This window comes from Castor canadensis, chromosome 12 (assembly GCF_047511655.1).
Source record: "Castor canadensis chromosome 12, mCasCan1.hap1v2, whole genome shotgun sequence".
Taxonomy (NCBI): Eukaryota; Metazoa; Chordata; class Mammalia; order Rodentia; family Castoridae; genus Castor; species Castor canadensis.
The window spans coordinates 122986797-123014590 of record NC_133397.1 but is presented as its reverse complement, the minus strand read 5'-3'; the positions used below and the strand labels follow the sequence as shown (position 1 = coordinate 123014590).

The window sequence follows — 27794 nt, the reverse complement described above, 5'->3', positions numbered from 1 at the left end:
TAAGGATACACACACACACACACACACACTTTTTAATATTGTGAGGAAAACGCATGATTTTCCTTTCTGGAGTTGAGAGCTATATTGCTTTTATTCTTCTTTGAGAGAGGGTGCTATTTATTTATTTATTTATTTAGCAGCTGGGGTTTGAACTCAGGACGTTGAGCTGCTGGACAGGAGCTCTACTGCTTGAGCCGTGTCCCCAGCCCTTTTGGCTCTGGTTTTCTTAGAGATAGGGCCTCATTGTTTGCCTTGGCTGGCCTGGCTCACCATCCTCCACTCAGATGACAGGCCATGCCACCACGCCCAGCTTTTTTTCCATGAGTTTTCCCTGGAACCTTAATCCTCCTGATCTCAGTCTTCCAAGTAGCTAGGATTAAAGGTATGAGACACTGGTGCCCAGCTGAGAGAATGCTTTAATATAAATAAGCTTAAGAGAAAGTAAAACAATATGTGTTACACAGTGCACAGCAGTGTGGTATAGTATTTTTGTTGTTTTTTGTTTTGAAATGTGTCATAATTAAGAAAAAAAGTTTGACCTTAAAATTCACAATAGAAAACCACATGTAATTAAAAATTTGAATATAACTGTTATTCTTTTTAAATGTACAGCCTGTAAAATTAGCCTTTATTTTTTTTAAGTAGCATATGACCATAGCTTTAAAAATATCAAAAGCATTGAATTCTGACTCTAAAAGTCAATCTCTCTCTCTCTCTGTGATATTTTCACTGCCTTATTTCCAAATATCTTGCTTATGTTGTTGTTTTGAAAATAAATTTTGGGCCTTTATTCTATTGCCTCGTGGTTGTGATAGATACAATTTAGCTGGCTGTCTCTCTGTCACTTCTGCTCCTCTTAAACTGGTGTGCAGGAAACTAACAGGGCACTTGTGGTTTCCACACTAATAAAACTTATTTCAGAAGGAAACACACCTTCCCAATTTAGTGTCACTGGTCCTTTTCCTCTTCCTGGACAGGAAATGAGTGCTCTTCCTAGTAACGATGCTACTAAGTTACTGTGTAGCTGCCCCAAATATTTATCTTTTATTTGTGTAATCAAATGGAATTTGCAGCGATGGCTCCTGGCAGAATCTGGAAATGTATTTGGGCTGTCTCTGTGGAGCAGTCCGAGTTAGGCTGTGCTCCCCAGCATGATGTGTCACCTGAGAGTGACCTTGCCATGGTCTGTGGTAATAGACAGCTCCTTTCACACGTTACCACATCCGTACCTGTGTTTCTTCGATTTGGAATTTGACTAGTATATTTAAATGGCAATTAGTTGAGCAACTGGACCATGTTGAATTTATACACGTTTAAGTGACGTGTGATAAGCTATACTAAGATAATTTACATGTGATGTATCTATAAACAGATAATCTCTCACCCATTAAAAAGACTGTTTGTAATGACCTTTCTATGGAACGTGCATTTTTCTCCAGAATAATTTAGAAGATGATGAAGATGTGGAGATGACAACCAGCATAACCCAGGGAGACAAGCTTCGTGCCTTAAAAAGTCAGAGACAGCCACTCTCCTCTCCATCCTGCGCACTTAGGTACATCTGCCTGAAGCTTGCACAGTTCTTAGTGTGTTTCCAGTTGTGGAGAAACCCTTTGATCTTCTCTTATAAACATCACTCTACAAATACCAAGTTTTTTGATTCACTATTCTTGTGTTGTTTATATTATTTTTATTATTATCATCACTATTGTTGGTGGCACTGGGGTTTGAACTCAGGGCCTCATGCTTCCTAGGTAGGCGCTCTACCACTCGAGCCACACCTCCAGCCCCTGTGTTGTTTATTTATTCTGTATTTTAACACTGTTGAGAGTAGCTGAGTTTTAGAAGCTTACTGAAAGCAATGGTTGCATCTCAGTCTCTGGAATTCTTCCTTAAGCTGCTAAGAAGTTAGTTTTCTCTGGTTCTCTGCTCCAAACTCTATTTGAGTTCTACCCTTCTGCCATGAGTGGGTCTCTAGTCTTGTGGTAAATCCTCACGGGTGTGGTAAGACTTGTGCTAAAGCTAGAGTGTGTGTACAAGTCCTTGGTTTATCCTACTGTAGAGTTCCCTGGCTTTGCCTTCTAGTTTTGAAAATGGAACAAGTGCTTCGTCCATGAGCCTATAAAAATCACAGACCATTTTGATTTTGAAGTCCAAAAGTATTCCTCACAATTGATGATGGAACCTGACTTCTGACCACAGCATTTGAAACCTGATGATAGTTAAGATCACATTAAAAAAAAAAAACCAAACAACAACCCAAGACAGACAAGGCTTCAGGATCAATGTAGATTCCAGACTCTATAAATGTCATCAATTCCTTGCTACATAGAGAGGAGTGGCAAGGCCCCGGCCAATGAGCACGATGGAAAACGACTACTTTTCTTTGACTTATTAATGAGAGCTGTGCCTTGCAGGAAGGCTATCGAAGCCTCCAGATTCACAAGGAGCCTAGTTTCCATGTGTTATGCTTAATGCAGATCCAATCTTGAGGCGCTATTTGCTAATCTAAGAAATGCAAGTTCACATTGAAACAATGGTCTTCTGTAGTAAAATGCACCAGCAAACCTGGTGCTTAGTAATTGCCACCAGAACATGGAGGAGAAGAACCACTTAACCTAGCACCTGCCTGGGCAGCCAGCATGCTAGGTGCTTAGTTTGACTATGAGGGTTAACCGAGTGAACACAGAAGGTAGAGAACCCCGCCAGCCATGTTGGGTTGCTCGCTCGCTGTTACATAGGATAAGCTGCTTCCCAGTGGGATGGAGTTGGAATTGGAGCTGATTACAGACCCAAGACTGGTCATGGTCTCTGTTCTTTCACTTCATGCATTGCCTCTCTAAGTTAATGGAAGGTTCCTGAAGATCAGTTTACGTTGCCTCTTTTTCACTCACCATTTCCCTCAGAACTCTAAGAAATTGATCTATAGTGATTAAAATAAATTTCAAACAGATTTATATTTGTTTTTAAGATTTTTTTTTTGGCAGTGTTAGGACCTGAACCCAGGGCCTTAGGCATGCTAAGCAAGCACTTTACCACTGAGCTACATCTTAAGTCAATTTTAAGATTTTTTAAAAAGAAAGCTTAAGGGGGAGGGAGGGATATTTTAGAGAAAAGTATAGCTTGGCAAATAAATAGGCAAAAGATATATAGGCACACATTTCAGAAGACTTGTTCCTATATGATTTTCTGTCTTTGTAATTCTCAGAAATTTTCTCAGGTTCTGAAAATTAGTTTCTTTTTTTTTTTTCCCTTTAGTGGTACTAGGGTTTGAACCCAGGCCTTCCTACTTGCTAGGCAGACACACACTACTACATGATCCCCTCCGTCAGCCCTTTTTGGTGTTTTTTTTTTTTTTTTTGCTGGGGTTGACTTCAAAGGATGATCCTCCTGGTCTCTGCCTCCTGAGTAGCAGGATTACAGGCGTGAGCCACCAGTGCCTGGCTGGAATTTAGTTTTCTTAATACCATCATGGCACATATTTAACCCAAAGTGGCTATAATATCACTTTCTGATATCATACAGGGTGTGCCATAAATGACATTCAAGATGAAGAAAGGTGACTAAAATGGGTTTCCTTCTGGCTCTAGAATTTATTTTATGAAGTGGATGAATACTGATATCCACTTGGAAGGTTTTCCCTTTCGACAATGTAATAGTTTTACGGAGCTCCTCTGTATGCTGTGCCTTTGGTGTTTGTTTAAATGTGTGATGGTAGAGCACCTGTCTTTGGTTTCTGCAGGTCCGATGACATGAAAGGCCACCCCAGAGCAGCGTCCCAACCTTTCAGGTATGGCCAACAAGGTTGACTTTCTGGTAATTTGTAAATATATATTACCCTATACACGTTTTCCTAAGCCTTGAACCAGTGAGAATAACCCAGGCACAGGTTTTTGTACTTTTTTTTTTTTTTTTGGTGCTGGGAATCGAACCCAGGGCCTTGCTCATGCTAAGCAAGCACTCTGACTACCACTGAGCTACATTCCCCAGTCCAGCTTTTTGCTTTTTAATTTTATTCCTTTCTGTTCCAAATTATTGCAGTATGCTTTATTTTTCATGCTGACTGTTAAAAGGACTGCTGTGTTCCTGACATGCCCACAGGGCTGTGTGGCTGTGAGGTGATACCGATGCACTGGGTTTCCCACACAGTAAACAACAAGTGCTCTGCAGTTCTTTCAATCCATCTGTCCACTTTCCTCCTATTTCTGCATGAATCTGCCCACCCCCTTTGTGTGGTTTCAGTCCCCTTCCTCTCTTCCCCTGGAGGAAGAAGCAGTTTTTCTCTGGAAAAATGCCTCCTAGTAGTCCTGGAGTGTACAGTGGTACGGTGACAGCACCATCCAGCATGGAGTGTGGTGAGAACAGTGGAAGTATTTGACCTGAACTGTTGATGAAACGCGGAAAGAACCCAATTCCCTCTTCACCTTGTGGTTCTTATTCATCTGTAGGCTTAGAATCATTTGGTGGAGGCTGTTGTAAGGGAGAAGCTTGAAGCATGTCGTAGTACAAATTTCCCAGTTTTGATTTGAGGCAGCCCATGGCTGCTGTTTGGAGGGCAGATGATGGAGAGTCTGTAAGTAAATAAGCTTTCCTCTACCAGATGGGAAAGCGATGTCTAACTACCTCACACATTTTGTCTAGGACAGAATATATTTGACATTAAAACCATGGTCAAGCCCTGACTGTCCAGATTTGAGCCAGTTTTCCCTTGTGTCCCTTGGTAGATGTTTACAGAGCACCGCTCAGCATCTCACCCAGCACTAGGAGTTGAAAAAAGAGACAAGTCTTTGCCTGTCTAATGGGGCAAACAGACGAATCTCAGGTGATGAAATAGGATGAACTCTGCTTGGGAAGTCAGTGCAGGCTTGCTGTGTGGAGGTCACGAGTGACCTGGTCATTGAAGGGTGGGCAATAGGAATGCCAGGTGGAGGTGGACCAATCACTTGTTTGCTGCAGGCTGAACCTCCTTAGATGGGGAGTCAGAGGAAGGGTGTGCCTAGGAGGTGGTGGCCAATCTTTTCTCCCCAGGACATGTGGGGGACTGAGAAACGTCACTCCCATCAGCAGCAAGCTCCACACAGCAGTGATGATCACAGGGCAGGAAGAGCACTGTATCACTCAGCCATCTTCCTCACTCTACACTTCATTGAGTTTCCTGCAGACAGTAGAGGACCAGACTGAGCTGCTCATCTGCTGCTGTTATGAATCATCCAGTTCATTTTATTAGTCTCTCACAGCTGTGTGATGTAGCACAACCAGTCTGGATTTTAGGATCTCAGGCATCTGCAGAGGGGGCAGTGGGAAGTGGTTGGCCTAGTGGGACAAGCAGCATCCCAACTGGACCAAGGTGTGCGTGCAGAACCGTCAGAGAGCTCAAGGTGTTTTGTGTAGCTAGAGTCGAGGTGTCCAGGAGGAAAGAGAGGACAGTAGGGCCTGCTCAGATTGGCAAGCACCAGATTTTGGAGGATTTTGTAAATCAAGGAGTTTGGGCCTTATAGGCACCGAGGAAAGGCTAAGGGTTTAAATGGTGACATGACTAGCTATTTTAGATTTCCCTGGAGGCCATTCACAATTTGAATGATTAAGGAATAAGATTAAAGGTGGTCCAGGTAGATAGGGTAGGAAATAAGACGGCCCCACCTAGAGCAGGTGCAGGGTGCAAAGGAGAGGATGGCTTTGAATGGGACCTAGCAGTCTGCTGAGGCACAGATGCTAGCAGTGAGGGATGAGAGGATCCTGGGTAAGAACAGGACTCTTGGATCCCAACTCTGCCACTTGGCAACTAGGTGCCTTTGGATGAGGAAATTTTCCTTGGTGTGTAGTGGGGTCAGCAGCACCAGCTCCCTCCTAGGGTGTGGTGAACACGAACCCGGCTCCTACCTTCCAGGTGCTCTGCACAGCGCCCAGCAGTGTTGGTGTTGGCAACTGTCACCACTGTTAGGACCTGTCACAATATCATGGAGGTTTGCTGAATATTGACCATAGCACAGCTTTAATGTGACACTTGGTCCATTTTTCTCCCCAAAGATTAAGTTCCTCCCCACAAGCATCTCTGTCTACTATGAAGACCCCAAAAGTGGCTTCGTCCCCTTCAGCGATGGCCAAGAGGATAAACAGAGGCTCTTCATCTTCAGGCTCCAGTATAAGAAGGTACTTTTTCTTTCCCTTCCAAGGTACTCTGGCTTGAGGTAGGGATGTGTGCAGCAGGCAATGAGTGTGACTGGAGTTCTGTGACAGGAAGGGCCAAGGGAGAAGGAGAGAAACCCCAAGACTGTGCTATTTCTGGGGCTTTAGTTCCTATCTCCTTGCAGGGAGGGGACAGTCTATGGGGACAATATTGTAGACCATCCTGTTCACCTACTGAATCTCCAGCTGCTTAATGTGATCCAGAAAATGACTTGCAGTTGCACATACAAAGAACACAGGACATTGCCAGTTTTCCCTGGTTTATGTCGCAGGTGAGAACTAACCATATCGGGCTGGGGCAGTTGACATATTACTTACTTTCATTCACCTCTTGCCTCAGGGCAGATGGAGCCCCCAGAGGTTGTATTGTAAGGTCACTAGTCAAAGTGCGGTAGCCAGCTCTTGGGTTTCAGTTAATTCCTTCTGACCAAGGGTCTTGGATGTGTGTAACTAAAGGCCGCCTGCTATAATGTCACCAAGAGCAATAAGAAGCCATTGGGTCACGGTTTGCATTGATCAGAATCATCCTCATGACCTCCCCAGAAAGCCAGGTGTACCTGTCTAGGAAACAGGCTCTTTGTGAGTGTACCTTGTTCTCTGTGTTTTTTTTCCTCCTCACCTGTGTTTTCCATCCAGTTTTTCCATAAACTCCCGGCTAGCCAGTTCTCTGGGGAACCTGAACGCTGCAACAGACGAGCCTGAGAACAGAAAGACCTCCTCGTCCTCCAAGGCAAGTTTCACAGCCAGCCCATTCACCAACCTCTTGAATGGCAGTCCCCAGTCACCTGCTAGAAACTACCCTGAGCTCAACAACAACCAGTACATCAAAAGCAGCAGCGGCAGCAGTGGCACCAACCTCAACAGCCACCTGGGGCCTCTGAGTCCCAAGTCTGAGGACCATGCCACCATCCTCCGTCCCTCCTACACTGGGCTGTCTTCCTCTTCAGCCAGATTCCTGAGCCGTTCTATCCCCGTAAGTCCACAGACACCACCTTTTGCTTCCCAGAACCCTGAATGCAACTTTTGTGCTTTGCCTTCCCAGCCGAGGCTGCCACCAAAGAAATTCAATAGTGCCAAGGAGGCCTTCTGACAGCGTCTTCCCTCTGTGCTCTGAAACTGTCCACGCACTCCATTCTGCTGGCTCCTCTTCAAGTAAATGCTGAATTTCAACTGGGTTTTCTTCCTTCCTTTTTTTCTCTCCCTCCCTCCTTTTGAAGTGGTCTCTCTCAACAGAGAAACAGCTTTCATTCCATCTTTCACGGGGCCCTGTTGACTTAAGTTACTTTTCAGTTAAGTTTTGAAATCACTCTGGCTAATTGGTACAAAGCCAGGAGCTGATTCATGGGATTGGTAGCATTTGTACATATAGGTACATGGATTTGGGATATTGAAATGTGGGAAGTGCTGAATGAACAGTGTCTTTCCAGAACTGTTAGGGCTTCACAGTTTCAACTCCTGTAGGAAATGGATATACGATTAATTAATGAGGGTGTTTATAAGACAGGATTGTAGGTAGGTACCTGGGATGCATGGGAAAACATCTCAGGGAGATGTTTGAAGTTAGCCATCCTTTTAGAGATAGATGGAAGGTCTCCAAACACATTTTACCAAAGAGATCTTTATTCAGGTCACCAAGCTCCCTTTTGAGTGATCAGCGGTCTCCGGTAGGGTAAAATCAGTTGGTCAGCCTCCTACTGAGTTACTTTAGTATTTTGATTGTCTCAGGGGACATTGAGATTTATAGGAATTTGAGTTTTGATTTAAGAGGAACAAGGACAGACAGCAGGAGAATGGAGGTCCCACATGTCAAGGAAGTGTGAAGCACTCCTGATTGCACTCCTGGCAGGAACAAGGCCCGTGTCCTGGGAGACTCTGGTCTAGCATCGTTAACCACCGTTCTTTAACCATTTTTCTCAGCCATTAAGGGGAGGGGCTGCTTACTGCAGGAGAAATGAAGGTAGGAAGAGAAGTGCTGGTATCATGTGCCATGTATGGCCCACCCAGCAAAACGATAATCCCACAGCAAGTGGGATTTTCCTTAGCTGGCAGTTTAGAAAGCACAGAGGATGCTTTCTAAAGCAAGGATGCTGTGTATGTGTGTGCGTGTGCATGTGTGCATGTGTGTACTCACGTGAAAATGCATAGGATTTACTGCCATTCCCATCCCTAACTCATGCTTCTTTTCAAATTTTTTTTCCATCCACATATACTCGTTTCCCTGCAAGCATATATAATTTTTGGATATTATTTCCGATGCTGATTTCCACATTTTTTAGGTTCCTTTATAGATTAGAGCCCATCTCTTCTTTAATCTGATTCTAATCCCACTGTGTAAATGTAGTTGTAAATCACAGAAACTTAAATCCATGCAACCTGGAGCTAAAGGATGTGTGTTTAAGTTTTCCTGACTGTGTTTATGCCTCATGGACTTCACAGCAGAAATGGAGCTCAATCAGTATTTTCTCATGTTGAGATTAGCCCCTTAAAAAATAGATCGCAAACCTTTATATCAGCAGGGAAAGTGTGATATACACAAAATAATCTTATGGATTTCACAACTAAAGGTTTTGTGTCTTCCACGTTTCCAGCTCGACGCTGAAAGTATTGATAGCTTGACAAGAATAATGTTCTACCTTTCCAGAATCTCCATTTTCCTCTTTGCTGTTGGAAGCTTCCCGACATCCTTTACACAAGTACTGATGCTCTATAAGTTAATTTTGGTCTTGTTCCATGTTTTCTTCCTTCTTCCACCTTCCCTCCTCCTCCACATCCATCTTTTGATGGGAATAGGGTGATTTCCCAATAACTGAACATAAAGCAGTAGTCTGTGTGCGCAGTTGTTGCTACCCCTGCTTCTGCCCCATGAATTTGTCATTTACTGTAAAGAAAAGCATTTAAAAATAGATTTGTCAACATGGTGACCTTTTCCTCCCCGACCCCAGGCAGTAAGAGGCAGGAGTCTCCTTCCTTATCTTTGCCTGGAGCCCTCTTGTGAGGAAGACTCCAGTCCTGCCTCTGATATTCTGGTAGAAGTCCAAGTTGACATGGAAAGAGCTCATTAGTTCCTCTTTATGGTCTTTCTGATTGCTCTCTGATTACATGTAGCTCCTTTTCAGTGCTGCCACAGAGGGCAGACTCAGGACCCCTGAAAAACTAGGAGTGATTCACTCAACAAAAATGTTTTAAAATCCTTAGGTAGGAACACGAAATCTGTTTTGGTAATATCCTCTCTGCACCTTTAAGAAAGACCCAGAAACTCTTAGGGGGTGAGGGTGACGGGTGTTTAGAGGGAGTCTAATATTTTAAAAGCTACAATTAGCATCTCTTTTGAAAGCTGCAATTGCTCTCTCACTTTTTGTAGCAGCTCAACCCCCAGAAAAATGTAAAAATGATTTCCTTGTTCTGTCATGAAGTGCTTTCACACGGAAAACAGGAATCAATGTCAAGGAATCCTTGTGGCTATGACAGAATGCAAAGAAGGAGCCCAATTTTATTTACACAAACTTGGCCCCTTCTGCTGGTCTTACTGACTCTTCTGTCCAGTGTAACGCACGAGATTCCATTTTTGTTGACCCACTTACTGTGAAAAATCAACTAACTCCCTGACAGGAGTTTTCAAGTGCTTAAGAAATGGGGTACACGTGATGAGGGTGTGGGTGGGGTGGAAGTATTTTATTAAATTGAAATTACTTGTGGTATGTGTCTTGCATATTTGCTTTTTTATGTTTTTACAGCACTGAATTGCTGTTCATCAGCACTGTCCTCACCTGACCCCACCCCCCCACCCCACCCCTGCCTTGAGTTTTTCTGTCCCGCCTGGGACTTGCTCACAGTTCTCTGCTCACTCTGGATTCTTATCGTCCACCAGTCTCTAAGCTATGGTACAGAAATGGTACCTCTGATTTCCATGGTTACAGACGCTTTGCGCCTGGATTTAGTAGGCACTCAGTATTTGTTGATTGGATAAAGGATGGATGGATGTTTAAATGAATGCATAGAGTGAGAAGTGTTACTTTTATTTTGAAGGTAAATATCTTGAAGGTCTAAGTGGTTGAATATTTTGCCCACAGTTGCACTGGAAGTATGCAGCAAAGCCATAATTTGAACATAGGCCAATCTAACCTCAAAAGGTTATATTTTGGCTTTTGTTATATTATGTCATATGTGTACTGTTATAGGTAGTTAAAAATAGGGGGATTGCTAAAAGGATAACTCGATTTTCTTTAGAGGGGTCAGAGGAAACTGAAGAAAGGGTCGTATTTTTGTGGGCCTTTGGAAGATGGGTAGGAGCCTGCTGGTGATAAACGTAGAGAGTGGAAAAGTGGCCGTCTGTGCAGTGGGAACACCAAGAACAGAGATGTGGCCTTGATGCTGTAGTTAAATCTCAGACTGTGAACTTACCGAACTTCTCTGAGCCCTAGTAAAATGGGAACTGGGTAGTCGGAGGCAGACAACCCCGCGTGTGCACCCTCAAGCTTACACAGTGTTTGGGATCCGTTTAAGATAATCAAAACAATTTCAGTTTTGTAAATTTGATGCGAATACATGGCTGTGCTTTGGAAGGGGTTGGTGGCATATTCATCGAAGCTGATGCAGTGGTGGCGGTGGCAGTGTTTAATCGGGGTAAATCACGTGAGTGTTCTGCACAGGGCTTGCTCACGGTGCTCTAGCAGCGTGACTGCTCCACGGTTACCTGGAGGTGAGGCCGGAAGGTTAAGCTGCCGTCAAGCCGGGAGGAGCAGGGGGAGCCGTGGGTGTCCTGTAAGCAGGAGTGATGGCAGGGCTGAGATGATGGAGGTGATTCTGGCAGCTGTGGCTGGCAGCTCTTGGGTTACCTGAGACAGGTTGGAGCCCTCTGTCCTGTGGTCAGTCTCTACCTCAGCGGGGGTCCTTATGGAAATGCCGTGCACATTGAACAGTTGTGCTGAGTTTTATAGTACTGACATGACTAAATAATCGTATATGACTAGTAGTGCTAATAGTTTTATTGTGACCTTTTTATCCTATGATATGGTTCTTCTGGAAGCTGCTTTGGCTATCACCTAGTAAAAATTATTTTTATGACTTAAAATATTATAGGCCAAGTGCAGTGACTAATGCCTGTAATTCTTGCTCCTTGCAAGGTGGAGACTGGAAGGATCCTCGTTCAAGGCCAGCCTGGGTGAAAAGTTCATGAGACCTCATCTCAATCAATAAAAGCTGGGCGTGGTGGTGTGCACCTGTCATCCCAGCTATGTGGGGAAGCCCAAATAGGAGGAAGATGGTCTAGGGCTGCTCAGGCATAAACACAAGACCTTATTCCAAAAATAACTAAAGCAGAGAGGGTTGAGGGAGTGCCTCCAGTGGTAGAGGACCTGCTTAGCAAATGCAAGGCTCTGAGTTCAAACCCCAGGACCTTCAGATAAAATTATAGTAGGCTGTATTAAGCTTAGTTATTCTACTAATATGTTAGCCTTCCAGTGTTTCCTGGAGCATCCTCACAGTGAAGGCTATAGGTTATATCCACGAAGGCATTCTTGTTTCTCAGAACATTCTCGTTCTTCTCTGTTCTGCTGCTCCCTCACTCCCTTCACTGTGTTGCAACTTTTGAAGAATCTTCCTAGCTCAGTCTCTTTCCACCTTTAATTCCTACTTTGGCATTGGCACACTTTTCTGTAAAGGGCCAGGTGGTAAATATTTTTGACTTTGTGTCTTAACTATTCAACTTCATACTTAAGTAAATGGGGTGGCTACGTGCAATCAAATTTTATTCACAGGCTGGGATGTAGCTCAATGGTAGAGTGTTTGCCTAGCATGCATGAGGTCCTGGGTTCAATCCCCAGTGCCACAAAGAAACAAAACCGAAGTTCTATTAACAAGCTCAGGTGGCGGGTTGAGTTTGTGTCATGGGCTGTAGTTTGCTGGCCCTTGCTTTAAGGCCCTGCCAGTTAATACTAACTTCAGGTCTCACGCTGCTGCTCAGACACAACCAGTGATAGCCCAGTGCTAGAGCGACCATCCAAAGAGCTTTGGGTGCTGGCACTGGGCCCCTGTTGTAGACATGCACCGGTGTTTAGCCTGCTCGTCTTGACCATTGTCTCCCCTTGTCCTCCTCCCGCACTGTGTTCCCACCTGCTCTTGGCCTTGGGAGGCCTCTGTTGGAACCCCTGCTCTCATCACTCGTTTCTCATCTTTAGAGACATCTATGTCCCCTCTCTGCTCTGCGAAGCTCTTCTCAATAAATTGAGCCACACAGTGTTTTCCTTTCTAACTTTGGGTCCTATCCGTGGTGAACATGGATTTTCACGTGGTGAACTACTTTGATTTTGTTGACGTACGTGTTGTCGTTGCGTCCATGTATTGTGTGTCTGTGCCAGATGGCCTCCAAATTTTAAACTTGCCTTGTGCTGATATTTCATGAAATTCGTTTATATTTCATGGTTTTTGTCATATTACTAGACACAGAAAGGGATAAAAATTAAAACACTTGTTTGACTTAAGGTTGGAAGGAAAATTGAAATTAAAGATTATGTACTTCCTACTTTACTTAGCATTCTTGTACCACAGTTGAATGTGGCTACATGCAACTTTGTCCCCATGGTGTAGTGGTCATTCTTATTTTTAAAAACTTTTGGTAGTGCTGGAGTTTGAACTCAGGGCCTTGTGCACACTAGGTAGGTGCTCTACCACTTGAGCCACACCTCCAGTCTGTGACCATCCTTATACTCAGCTTGTTAGGGCTGCCCTGGGGTGGTGAAGACTGTAGATGAGTTCTCCATCTCAGATTTGATCTGTGGAAGAATAGTCCTGGTACCCAGTAAGTAGGTTAAGTCCTTCCAGGTTCTAAGATCAGGCAGGATCCAGATAAATATATTTTCAGAAATTGTTGGTACTTAAAGGAGGACTTGGAATAAGATAAAGGAATGTGGGATTCACAGCTTTGTGAAATAACTAATTTGATGAGAATCTACTTAGTGGCTGATAAGTGCACGAAGGCACACTTCATTGTCACTTTGGAGTAATGTTAGTGGTGACAGTGCTGAACTATTTCCTGATTGCTCGAACGTCTGTTCCCAATGAATTGTTGCTACTTTCCAGTAGTATGTAATAGTGCTCCCTGACTTAAGCTAGCTGCTGTTCCTCCTGCCTATTGTGTGTTAAAAACTGTCACCCTGTTCTCACTTTAGTGGTGCTGGAGCTTGAACTGAGGGCCTCATGCTTGCTAGGCAGGCACTCCACCACTTGAGCCATGCCCCCAGCCCATGTCCTCATTTTAAATATGACATTTATTCATTTTTATTCCTTGAATCTTTGTGAATAAGCACTGCTTAATTAAATAAATTATTTACTTCAGTCTTTGTGAATTGATGTGTTTCATTGTTGAAGATCAAATAGTGTATTGACCAGTGAGGAGTAGCACTAGCTTTCTAGCCTTGTGTTATCTGTTTGAGTTGTGATTACTTCTCATCTGTCCTCCTCGTTGGATTTGGCGCGGTTTGTCAGCTGAGGGACAAACTCGAGCATGAGCTCGATCTCAGTATGAGCTCACGTTTGGCATTTGTTCACAGTTGCTACTCTTTTGTGTTTTACGTGACAAATGAAGCATCAGATTGCTTTGAGGTCAGCAGTATTCAAATCATACCTCTAAATTTGCATATTAGCTATTTATGTAGGTACAGTGTTTGTGGATATACCTACCTGTGATTTAAGTTTCCAGTGTGAAGCAGTGGTTTAAGTTAATTTTCTGTATTAAGCCCATCAGCTATTTTTGTCTGTCCATTTGAAAGGACTTTTCAAACACAAAACTTGCTTTAAGAGGCAAGGTTGGTCAGAAATGGGCAGTGAAGGTTTATATTCTCATATGCATTGAAGTAATTATTTGCCTTTACTACTCAACTTATTTTTATATCTTTTATGTAATATCATTAATATTGCTAGGTCTTATTCTGGTCATGCTTTTTTTTTGGCTAGGAGTATAAGAAAGTAAGTGCTTTTAATATATCTGTAAAAACTTATCCAACAAAAATATTGTATCTGATATAATAATATAAAATATCTAACAAGATCAGTGTTGTTGGATGGAGCAAGGTAAGGTGACAATGAACAGTCATTGTCTCCCACCAGACCAAAGGTTCTTCCAGGCATCTCCAGGCTTCATGGACCGGCTGACCCCTCTGTCTCTAGGTTAGCATTACTGCCAAAAACTACTTAAAAAATACCAGCCTCTTAATGTTAGCCTTTGTTTAAAAATCTTGTGGGGTTGTAGAATAAAAGCAATTATTATAAGATTTTTCTTTTTCTTTGAAATTCTGTAGTTTCACCATAACATACTAAATACGGATTCATTGTAATTTCTGCTGTTTGGCTTCAGTATGTGTTTTTAGTTCTAGGGCTGATAGCTTTTTCTGTTATGGAAAATTCTCAGCCATTATCTGTTTGGATATTTCTTTTCTGTCTCTCCCCCTACCTTCTCCTTCTATAATACTCCCGAAACTTATGTTGGAACTTTTCAATCTACACTCGATATTACATAGTTTGTAATCTCTGAGCTCTGACTGTATTCTGATTGAAACCTCCTACTGCTTTCCAATCACTAACAGACTTTAACATGTGTATTCTGGAGTGAATGCCTAGCCTGTTGACCTTTTGCTTTCACTGGCTAAATTTTTCTTTCCTGGCATTTCTAATTCATTCTTTGTGATAACCATCTGTTCTAATTTGGACCTGTCCATTTTCATTTTGTGATTTCTTCTTCTTTTTATGGCATTTTCCAGCTTTTCCCCTTGAAGATCTCGGGCCATAAGTCATTTTGATATTGCTTTATTATTTGCATTTCAGCCTGGCAGAGTTTGTCTCCTGGTTGCTGGCTTTGTCATTTCTCTTGGTGTCCACTTTCCTTGTGTGTTAGGGAATTTTAGTTAAGGTCACACTGAATGGGAAGTTTTCATTTGTTTCTCTCCTGTTAGGTTTCCCCCTCATCTATTGACTTCCTTTTTTTTTTTTTGAGTTTTATTTTTGATTGACATAGTAATTATACATAGTATGATGCTTTGATATATAATGGTAAAATCAGAGTAACTAGCATCTTTATCACTCTAACCATTTATCATTTCTTGTGGGCTCTACCTGATCCTTTAGGCCTTTCAGTGTAAACACAGATCCTAATGATCTAGGCTCCTGTCTCTTGGGGAGCAGGGTCTGGGCTTGCTTCTCAGGCAGTTCTACAGCTCAACATAAGCCCTGCCCCAAGCGCAGCCGTTGTGGCTTCTGTCAGCCTCCTTCTCCAGCTGGGAGAACCTGACCCCAGTCTTGATTTCGGGCCACGGGATTTTGACTTGCATCCAAAAGAATGGGACACCTGGCCACCTCTGCCAGTTTCCAGCTCTGCAGTCAGTGGCCTGCCACTGTGTCTCAGTTTGTTTCTAGGTCATGAAGATGTTGATTTTGCTTTTGAGTCCTGCTGTGGCTTTTTCTTCTTCCTCATTTCAAAAATGTTCAATTTATGCATAGAGAAGGTAGTTTGGAGCATAATTTTCAGTCCTATTTTGACAGGAAGTAGGGATTCAGCTTGCCACGTCAGGCCTTTTTGAAACTTCCCAACCAGCTTCTTTCTTTCTTTTTCTTTTTTAATAAGAAAGACAGTGTTTTTGCTAGTTTGAGATAAAGATAGCTCTACAGAGATTCCTAGTGTCGTTTCCATGCACTTATGTATTGCAAGCCATGTTGCGCAACCAGCTTCTTAAGCTCATTTCCCTCTCCTAGTGAGCATGGGCCTTCTGCTACTGCCAGGCAGGTTTCTCTGCCTTTGAACATGTCCTCCTCCTCCCGCTCCTCCTCTCCTGCCATTTCCTTATATGCTGGCTTCCCAACCTGGTCCATCTTCCTCTGTGAAGCTTTCCTGGGCCATGCCTGACTATGGCAACCATGATGGTTTCTGAAGTCATCTGGTCCTTATCAGTCACCTGGCCTCCATCACCCCTCTCTTGGGTTGTGGCTCACCTGTCTCAGGATTGTAGGCCTTGGGTCCTTACTGAACTGGAAGGTGAACTTGAAGTTAGAAAACATGATCTCATATTTTGGTATCTCACAGCATCTAGTTTTGGAGTTATGCTCACATCTTTATTGTGGGTTTATTTAGTCCATAGCTTCAATTTTAGTGATATTAAGCAGGTCATTTATTTCTTATAGAAATGTGAAATTTACTCTGTGTGTCTGTGCACACGTACTTTCATTGCAACTGCTTCTCAAATACAGACAGGCATCACGTGGTGTGCATGCTTGTGTAAGCAGGCACAGATACTACATGCTACTCGCCAGGTGTTTGCATTTGCCCCTCACAGAGACTTTGGTTAAGGAGACAAATGTCCTTCACAGTGACTGTCTAAACTGCTCAAGGGTTGATAGGTATAGGTGGAGGCAGGGACTGTTTTATTCATAGAAGCAGATGTTTTCCTGTCTTAGGGGGAGTGCCATGAGAGCCTCAGCCTTCTGTTACGAAAAAACTGTAAACCAAAGGAGAAAATCAAGAAGCCTTCGTTTGCAAGTGACCAAAATATGATGATCCCTTTCCAAGCTGATTCTTCCTTCTCCCAAATTTCTTACTCTCTGGTAGCTCCCCAATCCCTACAGTTAAGAGGCCCAGGCTAAGTTCTGAGTTTTTGTTGGATGCCTTGTCCAATGCCCTCCTCCCTTCTGAACACATCAACCAATGATAAGAGAGTCTTTCTCCTCATCACTGTCATCTGATCACCCCTTCCTTCCTTGAAGACTTTTGCTGATAGGTTTTAGCTGCTGGGCCACTGTGAACATTGTGGACAACTGGTAATCTTCTCGTCATTGTCATCACCAACACCACTGATTAAACACCTCCAGTGTGCCAGGCATTTGTACCAAATGGTGCTTTATGCAAATGGTCTTTTTATTACTTGGAAATCCATTTAACAGATTGCTCTGAGCATCGCTGCTGATACCTTGACCTCTGCATGTCTTCTTTCAAACTCAGACCTTTATGACTATTTCCCCAGCCTTTTTTCAGTTTGCTTCTTTCCTCTTTTAGCCTGTTAAGTCATTTCTGCTTCCCTTTCCCAACATGCTCAGTTCCACTTGGCCACCATAGTCACTTTATTATCAGCCTCCAAAATTAGATCAATTCACATATCTCTTGTATCTGTTCGTCATTTCTCTCTTCTAAGCAGTGTTGGAGAAAATCCCATGAGTTTGGAGATTGGCTCCATTTCAAAAGCGTTCCTGATTTTCTTGGCCCTTTAGTGCTTTTAATTAGTTTACTTGTTCCTTTTTGTCTTCCTTCTCCCTAACCCCCACTGACTGTTCTAAAGCTTTCAAACATTCTTCATCAGTCTAACTCCTCCCAACCTCCAGAGCCTGTCCACCTCATCTTGAGACCTGCTGAGAACATAGAATTTTTCAGAAGTAATTTCCTTATTTGGTACCTCACGCTTACATCAGAGAAACACTACCATTTTCCAGTGGTACTTCCATCTACCTGTACTGTTTGTCTTCCTCTGTCTATCCTTTAGTGACTTTCTCCAAGACATTGACCCTGGCCCTCCTCTCTCTCTCTGGCTAATCTCCTGAGCATTGAATCTACACTCCCACCTTCCTCCTGGCATGTTCTGGGATAGAGAGAACACATATTCCTTCAGTTGCCTGCTCATTTTCAGTTTTCTGGCCCAACAAATTAATTTTTATTCTCCTAATCATTCAATACAGAAATTTGGAATAATCTTTAACACTTTCTTCACCTTTTCCTCTGCCACATCCATTACTAAGTCTTACCAGTTCTCCCTCTGAAAAGTCTGCTTTTCAGAACTTCCCCTTAGTTCAGCTATGCTAATTGAGGTCTTCATGAACTCCTATTTTCTACCTGTCCCGTGTCTCTTGCCTTTCGCCTCTCCTATGCTGTCAGTGTTAAATCTCTAAGTCACTCTCATATTTTATATTGTTGAGTGGTGTCACTGTGTCCAGGGGTCCAGTCTGGATCTCTTGGCTTGCCATTCAGGGTTCTTCCCTGTCACGTCATGTGCCTCCCTGCCTGCCTCCTTTCTAGCATCGATTGACATTGTGCAAGTGCCATATCCTGGTTGAGCCTGAACCTCGGCACATGTGGCTCGTTCTGTCTTTCCTCCTTTCATGGGTTTTCTATTCCTTGTCTGGCTCAGTCGTTGTCTTTTTGTGAAGCACCATGAGCCATCTGGGTAGAATGCCTTTGCTTCTTGACTTTCATGGGATTTTGTTCACACACTTGTTGCTCTATTTTATAGTCAGTTGTTCAGATTCTCTCTCCTCTGCTGGCTTTTAGGCTTCTCAGAAGCATCCTTGTTTCCCGAGGTGCCATGGTGTAATAAGTGCCTAAGAAGCATTTACTGAGCTAAGGGTTACCTTAGGGTCTTTGTTTATGAATATCTTTTGGAGTCATATATCACTGCTAGCATGTGAAGCACTAACAAAAGCAAACCAAGTTTTTAGTTTTAGTTTTAATGCACAGTAATCTGGAAGTTGTCAATTTTTTTCTAGAAATTTGGCTTTACTAAAATAAGAGAAAATAAATTTAAACCAAGCTTGCATCAGTATAATTTTGGTGTTCAGATGAACTGAAAACACTCATGAAATGGTTGGCTGAGTCAACTGGGTGTCAACAATCTGTCATCTAACAATTGAGCTCTTTGTGATTGTTGAAAAGCATATATTAAATTCCCCCAGAAAAAAAGAATCTATTAGAGACCATGTAGGAAGGTGAAGGAATATTTTACATAGTGTTTCAATTAACCCAGATTGACTTGGTACATCTTGGGGTACCTGAAATGCATAGAGAGCACTACAGAAAAATGTATACACCCATTTCAAAACTGATTTAATCACAAACATGATTGGCCTTTTTATGTTAGCACGATGCCCTATGTTCCATCTAGTGTTACGGAAGAATTTTGTATTATATCAGAAGAAGCAAGTACTTTAAGTGTCAAGAAAGTCACATTTGTAGACTACGTATCAATGCACACATTTTGCATGTTAATTTTTAAATGTATTTTTGAATTAGCGTGAATTAATAATACAAGGGGATCGCATTAATTCCATGCATTGTGCACAGTGCACTTTGAGCAGATTCGCTCCCCCCACCCATTGTATTCCCACTGCCCCCATTCTGCCTCCCTTTTCAAACAGTGGTTGGTGCGTTCGTACATGTAGTATACGCCATCTCTTCAGCCCTCCATTCCTCTCCTTTTACCCCTCCCAAGAGGCCCCCGTCAAGCAATCCTCTTTATATTCATTGCATGTTAATTCTTAAGCAGTACAGAAACTAAAGGCTCATGAAAAGACACAGGAGCATAGAGACAGCTGTTTTCCCCAGTGTAGTGTTTGCTCATTAAAACTTTATACACTGAAGCTGTGTATAAAATCCCATATTAACAGACATGTATTTTTCTCTTTAATTATCTATCATATTAAAACAAATCATTTTTGTTTAGGTGGTTTTTTCTCTGTAGTTAGAATTCAAACCATGGGTAACTAGTAGACTATTTTTTTTTTTTTCCTTAAGGAACTTGGGAAAGTGCAGAAGTATAGCAAAGAAAAAGTCAACATGGCAATAGTCCATGGAGATGTTGAAACAGGATTTTGAGCTAACTTTCCAGGTCATTGGGTCCTTTGCTCCAAATCATTTAAACATTAAGATGTTGCTTCATTCATTTGATAAAGGCTGATAAATCAATCTTTTCTTTATCCTTTACAGCTTGCTGCTTTTGAGAGCCATCTTGCAGTTTCATTTATTAACCACTGCTACATATTTATGTCTCTCATTAGACATTTTTCTACCATGATTAGGTAACTGGGCTGTTTAAAAAAGAAACACCTCCAGAATAGCTAAAATTTTAACGTTAATACCTACATCTGCCAAAACAGATTAGTAGCAGATTTCTAGAATAGAACAAATTGTCTTGATCTCCTTACCTGGCACTTTGTTTTATGTCAAATCTTACTGCCTTGAGGGAACGAGACTTCTTGATGGAAGCTTATATTTTGACAGAAAAATTTTTGAGGCTGCAAGTGTAAGTCAGTTGTATCTTTATTTTTAAAGGTTGGCTATTTCTGGGTTATTATGTCTATGGCATTTATATCATATTAATACCATATATCTTTGATGAACTTGGTCCAGACTTAACTCATTACAACCGTATGGAATTTACTGACCAAATAAGTTGAGTATTTTATTTGAAAAATGTGAATCTCTTGGTTTTGTAAACAAGTACCAACATAAACTAATATTTATTTATTATTTGACCTTCTCCATTGTCATTGCCATTTTTTGTAGTTTGATACACTAGTATTAATTCATTATGGTAACAACAAAAGACATTGACTAAGCAGAATTAAAACTTTAATTAACCAGAATACTTCAGCATGGTTGTTCTTACAAAGAAAATTTCTTTTTCATTTAGAATATTCCTGAAAATTCTTTTTGACTCAGTCCTGATGAAAATAATTTTTAAAAGTATTATCTCTTTTAATGTAATAAATGTTACTTCTTTTTGTATTTTAATATTTTTTGTTCTTTCAGGATTATGTCTTACCTTTGTGTCAGCGTGAGGCAGAATGTGGGATAGAATGTATAGTGATTAGAGGACAAACACTAGAAGTGGTCTTGAGGCAGTAGACTATGGGGCCAAGGGTTTGCAATTTAGAGCCACACTTGAGGGATTCAAATTCTAGCTCCACCATTTCCTAGTTGTGTCATCTTGGGCAAGTTACTTCACTGCTTTGTGCCTCAATTTTCTTATCTATGAAATGGGTTATAGGGAGTATTTAATGAGTGAATGAATACATGTGTAGTTCTGTGTCTGCCATATAGAAAACACTCAATATCTCAGAAGAGTTGACCTGGCAAGTAATATATATAATTTATCAAGAACTCCAGATAGTTTTGCTTTTAATCTATTTTAATAAAATCAACCATAATGATGATATTGTTTTTAATATACAATGTATATTTGTATTTTTTACTATAAAGTTAAAATGCTAATCTAATCACTGGTTATTGTCTTTTCTCAGATATTAGTATGAGTTGAGTACTCCTTATACAAAATGCTAGGACCATGATTGTTTTGGATTTTGGAATATTTGCATGTACATAATGACATCTATTGGGGATGGGATCTAAGTAATCCCCACTTATGTTTCATATACGCTTTTACACATAGCCTGAAGGTAATTTTATGCAATATTTTTAGTGTGTCCACATATTGACTGTGACCTGTCATATGAAGTAAGGAGTGGAATTTTCTACTTGTGGAATCATGTCAGCACTCAATAAGTTTTGGATCTTGGAGCATTTTGGACTTTTGGAGTAGAGATGCCCAACCTGTAGTTTTATGATACATGGCCCTCATATCCTAGCTATGACTGCACGAGAGGCAGGAAGTAGTGCTGTGGTGGGTACCAGGCCAAACCAGGAACTAAGAGTCTTGTCTGTCCACCTGTCTTCTATGCTGGTTTTCCTCAGTTGTGGCTGAGTGCACTGACCCTCAGTGCCTCCACACCAGCCCAGCGTGTAGGTGAATGGGTCTTGAAAGCCAAATGTTCCTGTCACCCTGCACTGCTGCCCGCTAGTGAAAAGGCCATGAAGTGTTAGTTCCAATTTCTTTAAGTGAATAGATCGACTCAACAGTTCTCTTCTTCCCTGAGGCCATTCTCATTAGGATTTTTCGGTTGAGAATAAAAGGAAGTTGCTGCACAATACAGAATGATTTGCTAAACCCTTTTCTTTTAACTTTCTTTACATCACAAAGAAATCATGGCACAAATTTTGCTTGAGAGATCTAGTATTGCATTTTATTCCTCCAACCCCGGTGCCTCATATGTATAATTCTTTGCTGAATGAATGAACCAGTATGACAGAAGATCCACACTTTGGTCAAACCATGTCTTCATTTGTCGCAGTACCATTTCAGCAACAGAAGAGAGCAAACTGGATGTGTGAGAAGGAGGCAGCAGAGGGTGAACTATATTTGAGGTTGGATTAAAACCCAACAGGGTCTGTGAACTCTGCTATGTAAAATTAAAGGCTTTGACTTGGAGGCTTATGATATACTTCATATGCGTGCTAGAGACCTTAAGGCATTCTAGACTGCTTTTGTTTTCTAGATCATTGAGTACCCGTGATTCATTAAACAAATAAATATAAACACACATTTACCTCTATACAGATGTACATGTAAGTACCCTAGAAGAAAGTTTTAACAAAGGTCACCCATCTACTGCCCTTTTGCTCTACCCTCATTTACTGGGAATTGCTGAAGCCCTAGGGCTCTGAGTCACTTGCAAACACAACTTTGTTCTGCATTTATAAGCCATTTGAGGAGTTTTCTAACTTCTGTTAGTGATAATACAGACAACTTTCCTAATTGGGACAAAAGCAAAAGTTAAATATTCCCAAGAAAGCCCTGGCTAATCTGCAACTTGTCTGTGTGGCATCTTAGAGGGAGGGGACATACCCGGCTCTGCCTCTGACTGCTTGCTGGACTTCAGGAGAAACTGGAAAAGAGCAGCCAGGAAAGCGATAGGTCGATTTTAACTGTAATTTCTAGTATGGCATCCTGCAAGCTAAAAGAATATGAGTGTCAAGGTGCTTGACTGGTTTAACTGGACTCTCCCAGGATCCTGGCTTCTTTGTTCTCTCTGTGGGCTCAGGTGTATTTACGTCACAGTGCCTTAAGTTTTGGTTCTCTCTCTCTCTCTGTCTCTGAACTTTGCCAAACCCTTTCTTTTCCTTCCTCCTAACAGCTCTTGATATTTAATTTGAGACTTACAGCCTGCAGAACCGTCCCTTCTCCTGTGCCCCTCTCCTAGTTCTGTGCTTGTGCACAATATTAATTTTACACTGTGTACATTATATTTCCTGCTGACACCTCTGTCTTTTCACTGTGTGGGGTTATGACGATTAGGTCTTTTGCCCTTTGAGGTTAGGGACCATGACTCGTTGGCTCACTGTGTTAACAGGTACTTAGGAAATTGCTGGTGATGGGGTGGAAAAAATTCACTGGAACGTTGAAGCTAAAGAAAAGTAGTTTGGGCCCTTTTATAAATTCTTTGGAAAATGGACACGTTTCTGTAATATCACCAAAATAGACAGGTCTCAGAATTGATAAGACTGTTAAGAAACGCTGCAGCTCAATTTGAAGAATAATTTTGGGTGAGAAGGCAATTATTAGAAAATCAAGCAATATTTGCTGTTCTAAAGCATTTGGTTAGAAGAACTGTGCGAAAACTTTTAGAGCTGATTTATATTCCTTCTTCCTAAGCACTATTTGCTGCTCAAAAGTAGCTGCTTGGCAAACGTTTTGTAGGTCTTTATTTTCGTGGTTTATGAGTCTGTGTGTTCTGATCACCCATCTTATTCATGTTCCTTTTATATGGTAGTAGCTAATGGGAACGCTGCCTGCTGTTCCTTATACCTGGGAGACTCGTCTGCCTGCCTCTAGGTGTCAAGATCAGACTTCAAAGCTTTTAGTATTTCTGCCCCCTTGATGGAAAGATTTCATTAAATTCAAGCATTCGTAAGGAACGTATCTAATTCTACTGCATTCAAGCAGCAACAAGCCATTGATACGTGTGAAACAAAAAGCTTATATCTTCTCAAAGTTTATTCTGCCAGTCTGCAGTTAGTTACATGTATTATTTAATATCGCTCAGTAAAGGTCTATATTATTACATAAAAGTTTAAGAATCAAGTTTAGACTACCTTCTCACTTCAATTAATACCTAATTTTAATCACTGTTAATTCAATTAACCTTCTCAAGAAAGTTTGTTTCTCATCCTTTTAAATGATACTATATTAAGTTAGTAAACCTTTTAAAATATAAACTTGTCTTGCACTCACTTTACATAACTGAATATCTCGGTTTTTCTGAGCAAACGCTTTGTTTCTCTTCCCTTTTGCTTTTTTCCTTAACTTCACACATCTTTTATATAATAGACCTTGGCTGCCTTGTGTTGAAGGAGGAAGCTGCATGATTTGCTGGCAGATTTACAAGCAATGGAATTTAACCTCAGCCTGTGTCTCTCCCCACACAGTCCCTCCAGTCTGAATATGTTCATTACTAATGCCTGGCCACTCTGGGGAAAGCGGTTCCATTCTTAGCCGTCTGGACGGGCCACGTGGACGAAAGGACCTGCTTGCCTGAAGGATACCCCTGTCTTCTTACCCTAAGCACTAAGATAACACTTCAGGAGACTTGAAGCCAGAAAACTGGTGAATGACTACTCTAAATGCACTGAAACTCTTTCTGGAGATTTCCACACTTTTATTTAAGACAGTTTTAATGTTGAACTTGGTATTTCGAAAGGTTATTTTTAATGTATTTCAGTAATACATTTGTTATTACATTTCTATGTACAGTATTACATTATGTATGTATTGTGAGCTTTAAAAGACTATTTTGATACATTTATAAATATATAAAATTATGTAAAAACTAGGCTATATTTTGATTGAGATTTTCCTGCCGTTTGCTACCAAAAATTTGTATTTTAAACTTGTTTAGTATTAGTATGGTTTTGTCTACAATGAATAAATAATACCTCCTTATTAAGAAAAAGTAAGGGGGCTGGAGGAGTGGCTCAAGTGACAGAGCACCTGCCTAGCAAGTGCTGAGGCCCTGAGTTCAAACCTCAGTACCATCAAGAAAATAATAATAAGGGAGAAAGCTTTTAGAAAGTGAATTTTTTTGCAACCAGCATGAGTTCAGTATCAGGTCCAGACGTTCTTTGGAGAAGTAGGTGAAATTTAAAGAGCTCATTCAAGTTTATCTCTACCAAGAGTAGAATTGTTTGACAGGGCTTACCTAGGACAAAACCTTCCCTTTTGTTTTTGTTCCTGAGCCGTTTAAATTAGCTTTGCATCCTGAAAGGCTTAAGAAGAAGAAAACGTAGCATCCACCTGTACTTCAGAATTCACTGGATATTTCTCCTGATTTTTCTCTAAGAAGTGAGTGACCATTCCAAACGCTTTTATCTCTTCCCACCTATCACAAGAGTGCTTTTTCCTTTCTTCTTCTTCTTTTTTTTTTAATGAATGCCTTAAACCATTTATTCTGCTTATATTTTTCTCTTGAACATTTGCAGAGGAGGGATACATATTTTAAAATCCATTTAGTGTCAGAGCTCTGTCACTAAATGTACAACAGTGAGTTTAATAACAAAAAACAGTTGTAAAGTTATGAAGTCAATTAGAATATTCTGCTTTGGGTACGAGGTGGAGGTTGCCTTGTAATCACAGGTGGTCAGACACCACTTTTAAATCAATGAAGGAAAAACTGGAAAAGATGCTGCTGACAGTTCTCTGTAGTAAAGGAGGCGTTTCTGAACAGAATTCAGCTCCCTGATGCACACGCTGGTAGATCTGGAACCTAGCGTGCAAATGAAAGGACCCTGCCATGGGTACTCAGCCTTTTCATGTATGTGTGATCTTATGTCCAGGGCTCCAGAAGCCTGTCAGCTTCATCTCCGTGAGGGATGGAGAGTCACATCCCCATTCTCTTCCAGGCAACTCGGACACTGCAAATGCTTGTTAAACAGAGCCTCATGAGGAGCTCTGTCCAACCATTCAGTTATTTGCAATGTATTTACTAAGAGGTGGTTCTCCGTGCTTGTTCCTGACTTACACTTTGCAAAAGGCATTTGGTGAATGTTTGACTCAGGTTTATTAACATCACTTTCAGTAACTGCAGTACAAATAATTGCACTTGACCAATGGAAAAATGAATGATATGGTTTAGAAATCTGAAGTTCAAGTAAGTGGGATGAAATTGCCTATCTTTTCTAACTCTGAAAGAAGTGAAATATTTTATTATGAATTACTGTACAAAACAAGTTTTGGTTAGTTTAGGAAGATGATAGTATTTTTTTCACATTGTCATTGGAAAAGCGATTCAGGTGACATTTGTGTCAAAATGTCAGGGGAAAGAGCACCGTGTTGACATTTTTAGTTCTGTGAACACTAATTTGTGTGCAGCTATTAAAATGATTGTAAAGTTGGCTACTGTAAATTTTCCATAATATGTGTGAATATAAGTCATATGTATCTACATGTGTATGTCTTAAAATTATTTATACACATGTGTGTACATAGACACACCAAGAAGGGGGAGTATATAATATAGGAAAGTAATTATATTCGATAATAAAAATTGTTTGACATGTATTTTGTTATGAATAGTTTATCTTCCAAGAGATTATTTTGTTCTATTTTAAAGTGTAAGAATACACTGCTAATAAATAAAAGTTTTATGCAATTTATTCCTGGACATGTGTAATTTGGAGTTTGAGTTTTTGGTGGACAGAATTTGCTTTATAATTTTGCCCGAATTGATGTACTTGGGTTCATTGTGACCATCATTCTGGATTCTTAGTTTTTCTTCTATTGATTCTTCAGGCTGAAACACGTGACTGTGAGCTCAAAGGAACCTGTATTTTGAGTTTCACAAAAATCAAATAATATTAGGCTCATCCTCCCTTTTTCTCTTTTTAATTTTCCTTTTGGTTAATAAAATACTGATCATGACCAGTGTGGTGGCTCTTGCTAGGTCATTTGTGACACACTGGTCATTTGTTCCTTTTGAGGAAGAATGGCCATTTTTCTTAAAGGAGAAATTATAGAAATAAGTCAGATGAAACAACTTCACATCTGTTGGATCTATGCCCTGAGTGTCAGCTCTGGAGAAACAAGCTTCATTATTTATCGGAGATATTTTATGTTAAGTTGGATCTCTCTGAGTTGGGATGTTTCTGACTTGTGGGTATTTGTTATTCCTTTTTCAGAATGCAAAGGAAAGGTTGTGGGTGGGGAGGTGTTTTTTTTTTTCCCCCTGGAGTTGGGAATCTGCACTTAGCTGTCTTCATAACACTGCACGACACCATTGGAGCCCTGAGGTTCTCCTGGGACCATGTATGAAGTAAGGAGACTTCTTATGAATCTATGAACCTGCTTAAAGGAGCAGAAAAAGCTTTTTTTTGAGAGATTGAATTATTGTGAAAAAGAAAGCTAAAAGAAACCAATTAGTTATTTTTGACAAATTTCTCACCTATTATTCATTGAGTTTGTATGGTTTTGTTGTCTTTAGATGCAAAATAATTTATAAATCTTAAAATGCATCTGGAATTGTATTAAGTTACTTATCTATACATGAACACATATATATGTATACATGCACATATTATATAAAATACCTATGATTCAAATGCAGCAGGAACATGAATTTTCCAACCATAAGCTACACAAATGGATTTCCAAATTGTTCTCATTTACAGACTTTCTTTGGTGACATGCTAAGGCATTAGTATATTACAAGTTTCTCGATAAGTCAATTGCTGGTGTGTAAGTAGAACACTGTGACAGAGGAACCCACTGTCACATTCAAGCCTGTGGTCTTAAAATCATGTCTAAAGCAGAATTAACGATGCTGTAAGAGGCTTGAGGTCCTCTGTGACACTCAGCAAAGCAAGCATTTGGTCACTGTGTGTGTTTTCAGAAGATTAATAAAGGGTCATTCTGATTACAATAGAATATAATTTAAAGCATAAAATCAAACTCCTTTATTTACACAAAGGTTGCACA

The 27794-nt window shown here is 40.9% G+C and overlaps 1 protein-coding gene across 7 annotated transcripts in view; it reads left to right on the top strand.

Moving 5' to 3' along the window:
• The window catches only part of Cdc14a (cell division cycle 14A), a 155416-nt gene extending 128940 nt beyond the window's left edge, over positions 1-26476 (top strand). For 2 of the 7 annotated variants that reach the window (XM_074050901.1, XM_074050902.1), the window contains 4 exons: positions 1440-1555; positions 3743-3790; positions 6028-6150; positions 6823-9815. In XM_074050901.1, the coding sequence (XP_073907002.1) occupies positions 1440-1555; positions 3743-3790; positions 6028-6150; positions 6823-7276 (741 nt within the window). In that variant the 3' untranslated portion in view covers positions 7277-9815. Of the gene's footprint in view, positions 1-1439; positions 1556-3742; positions 3791-6027; positions 6151-6822; positions 9816-24253 lie in introns of those variants that run through there. The other 5 variants (XM_074050900.1, XM_074050898.1, XM_074050897.1 and 2 more) reach the window with 5 other exon arrangements.
• Positions 26477-27794: the final 1318 nt, after the last annotated feature.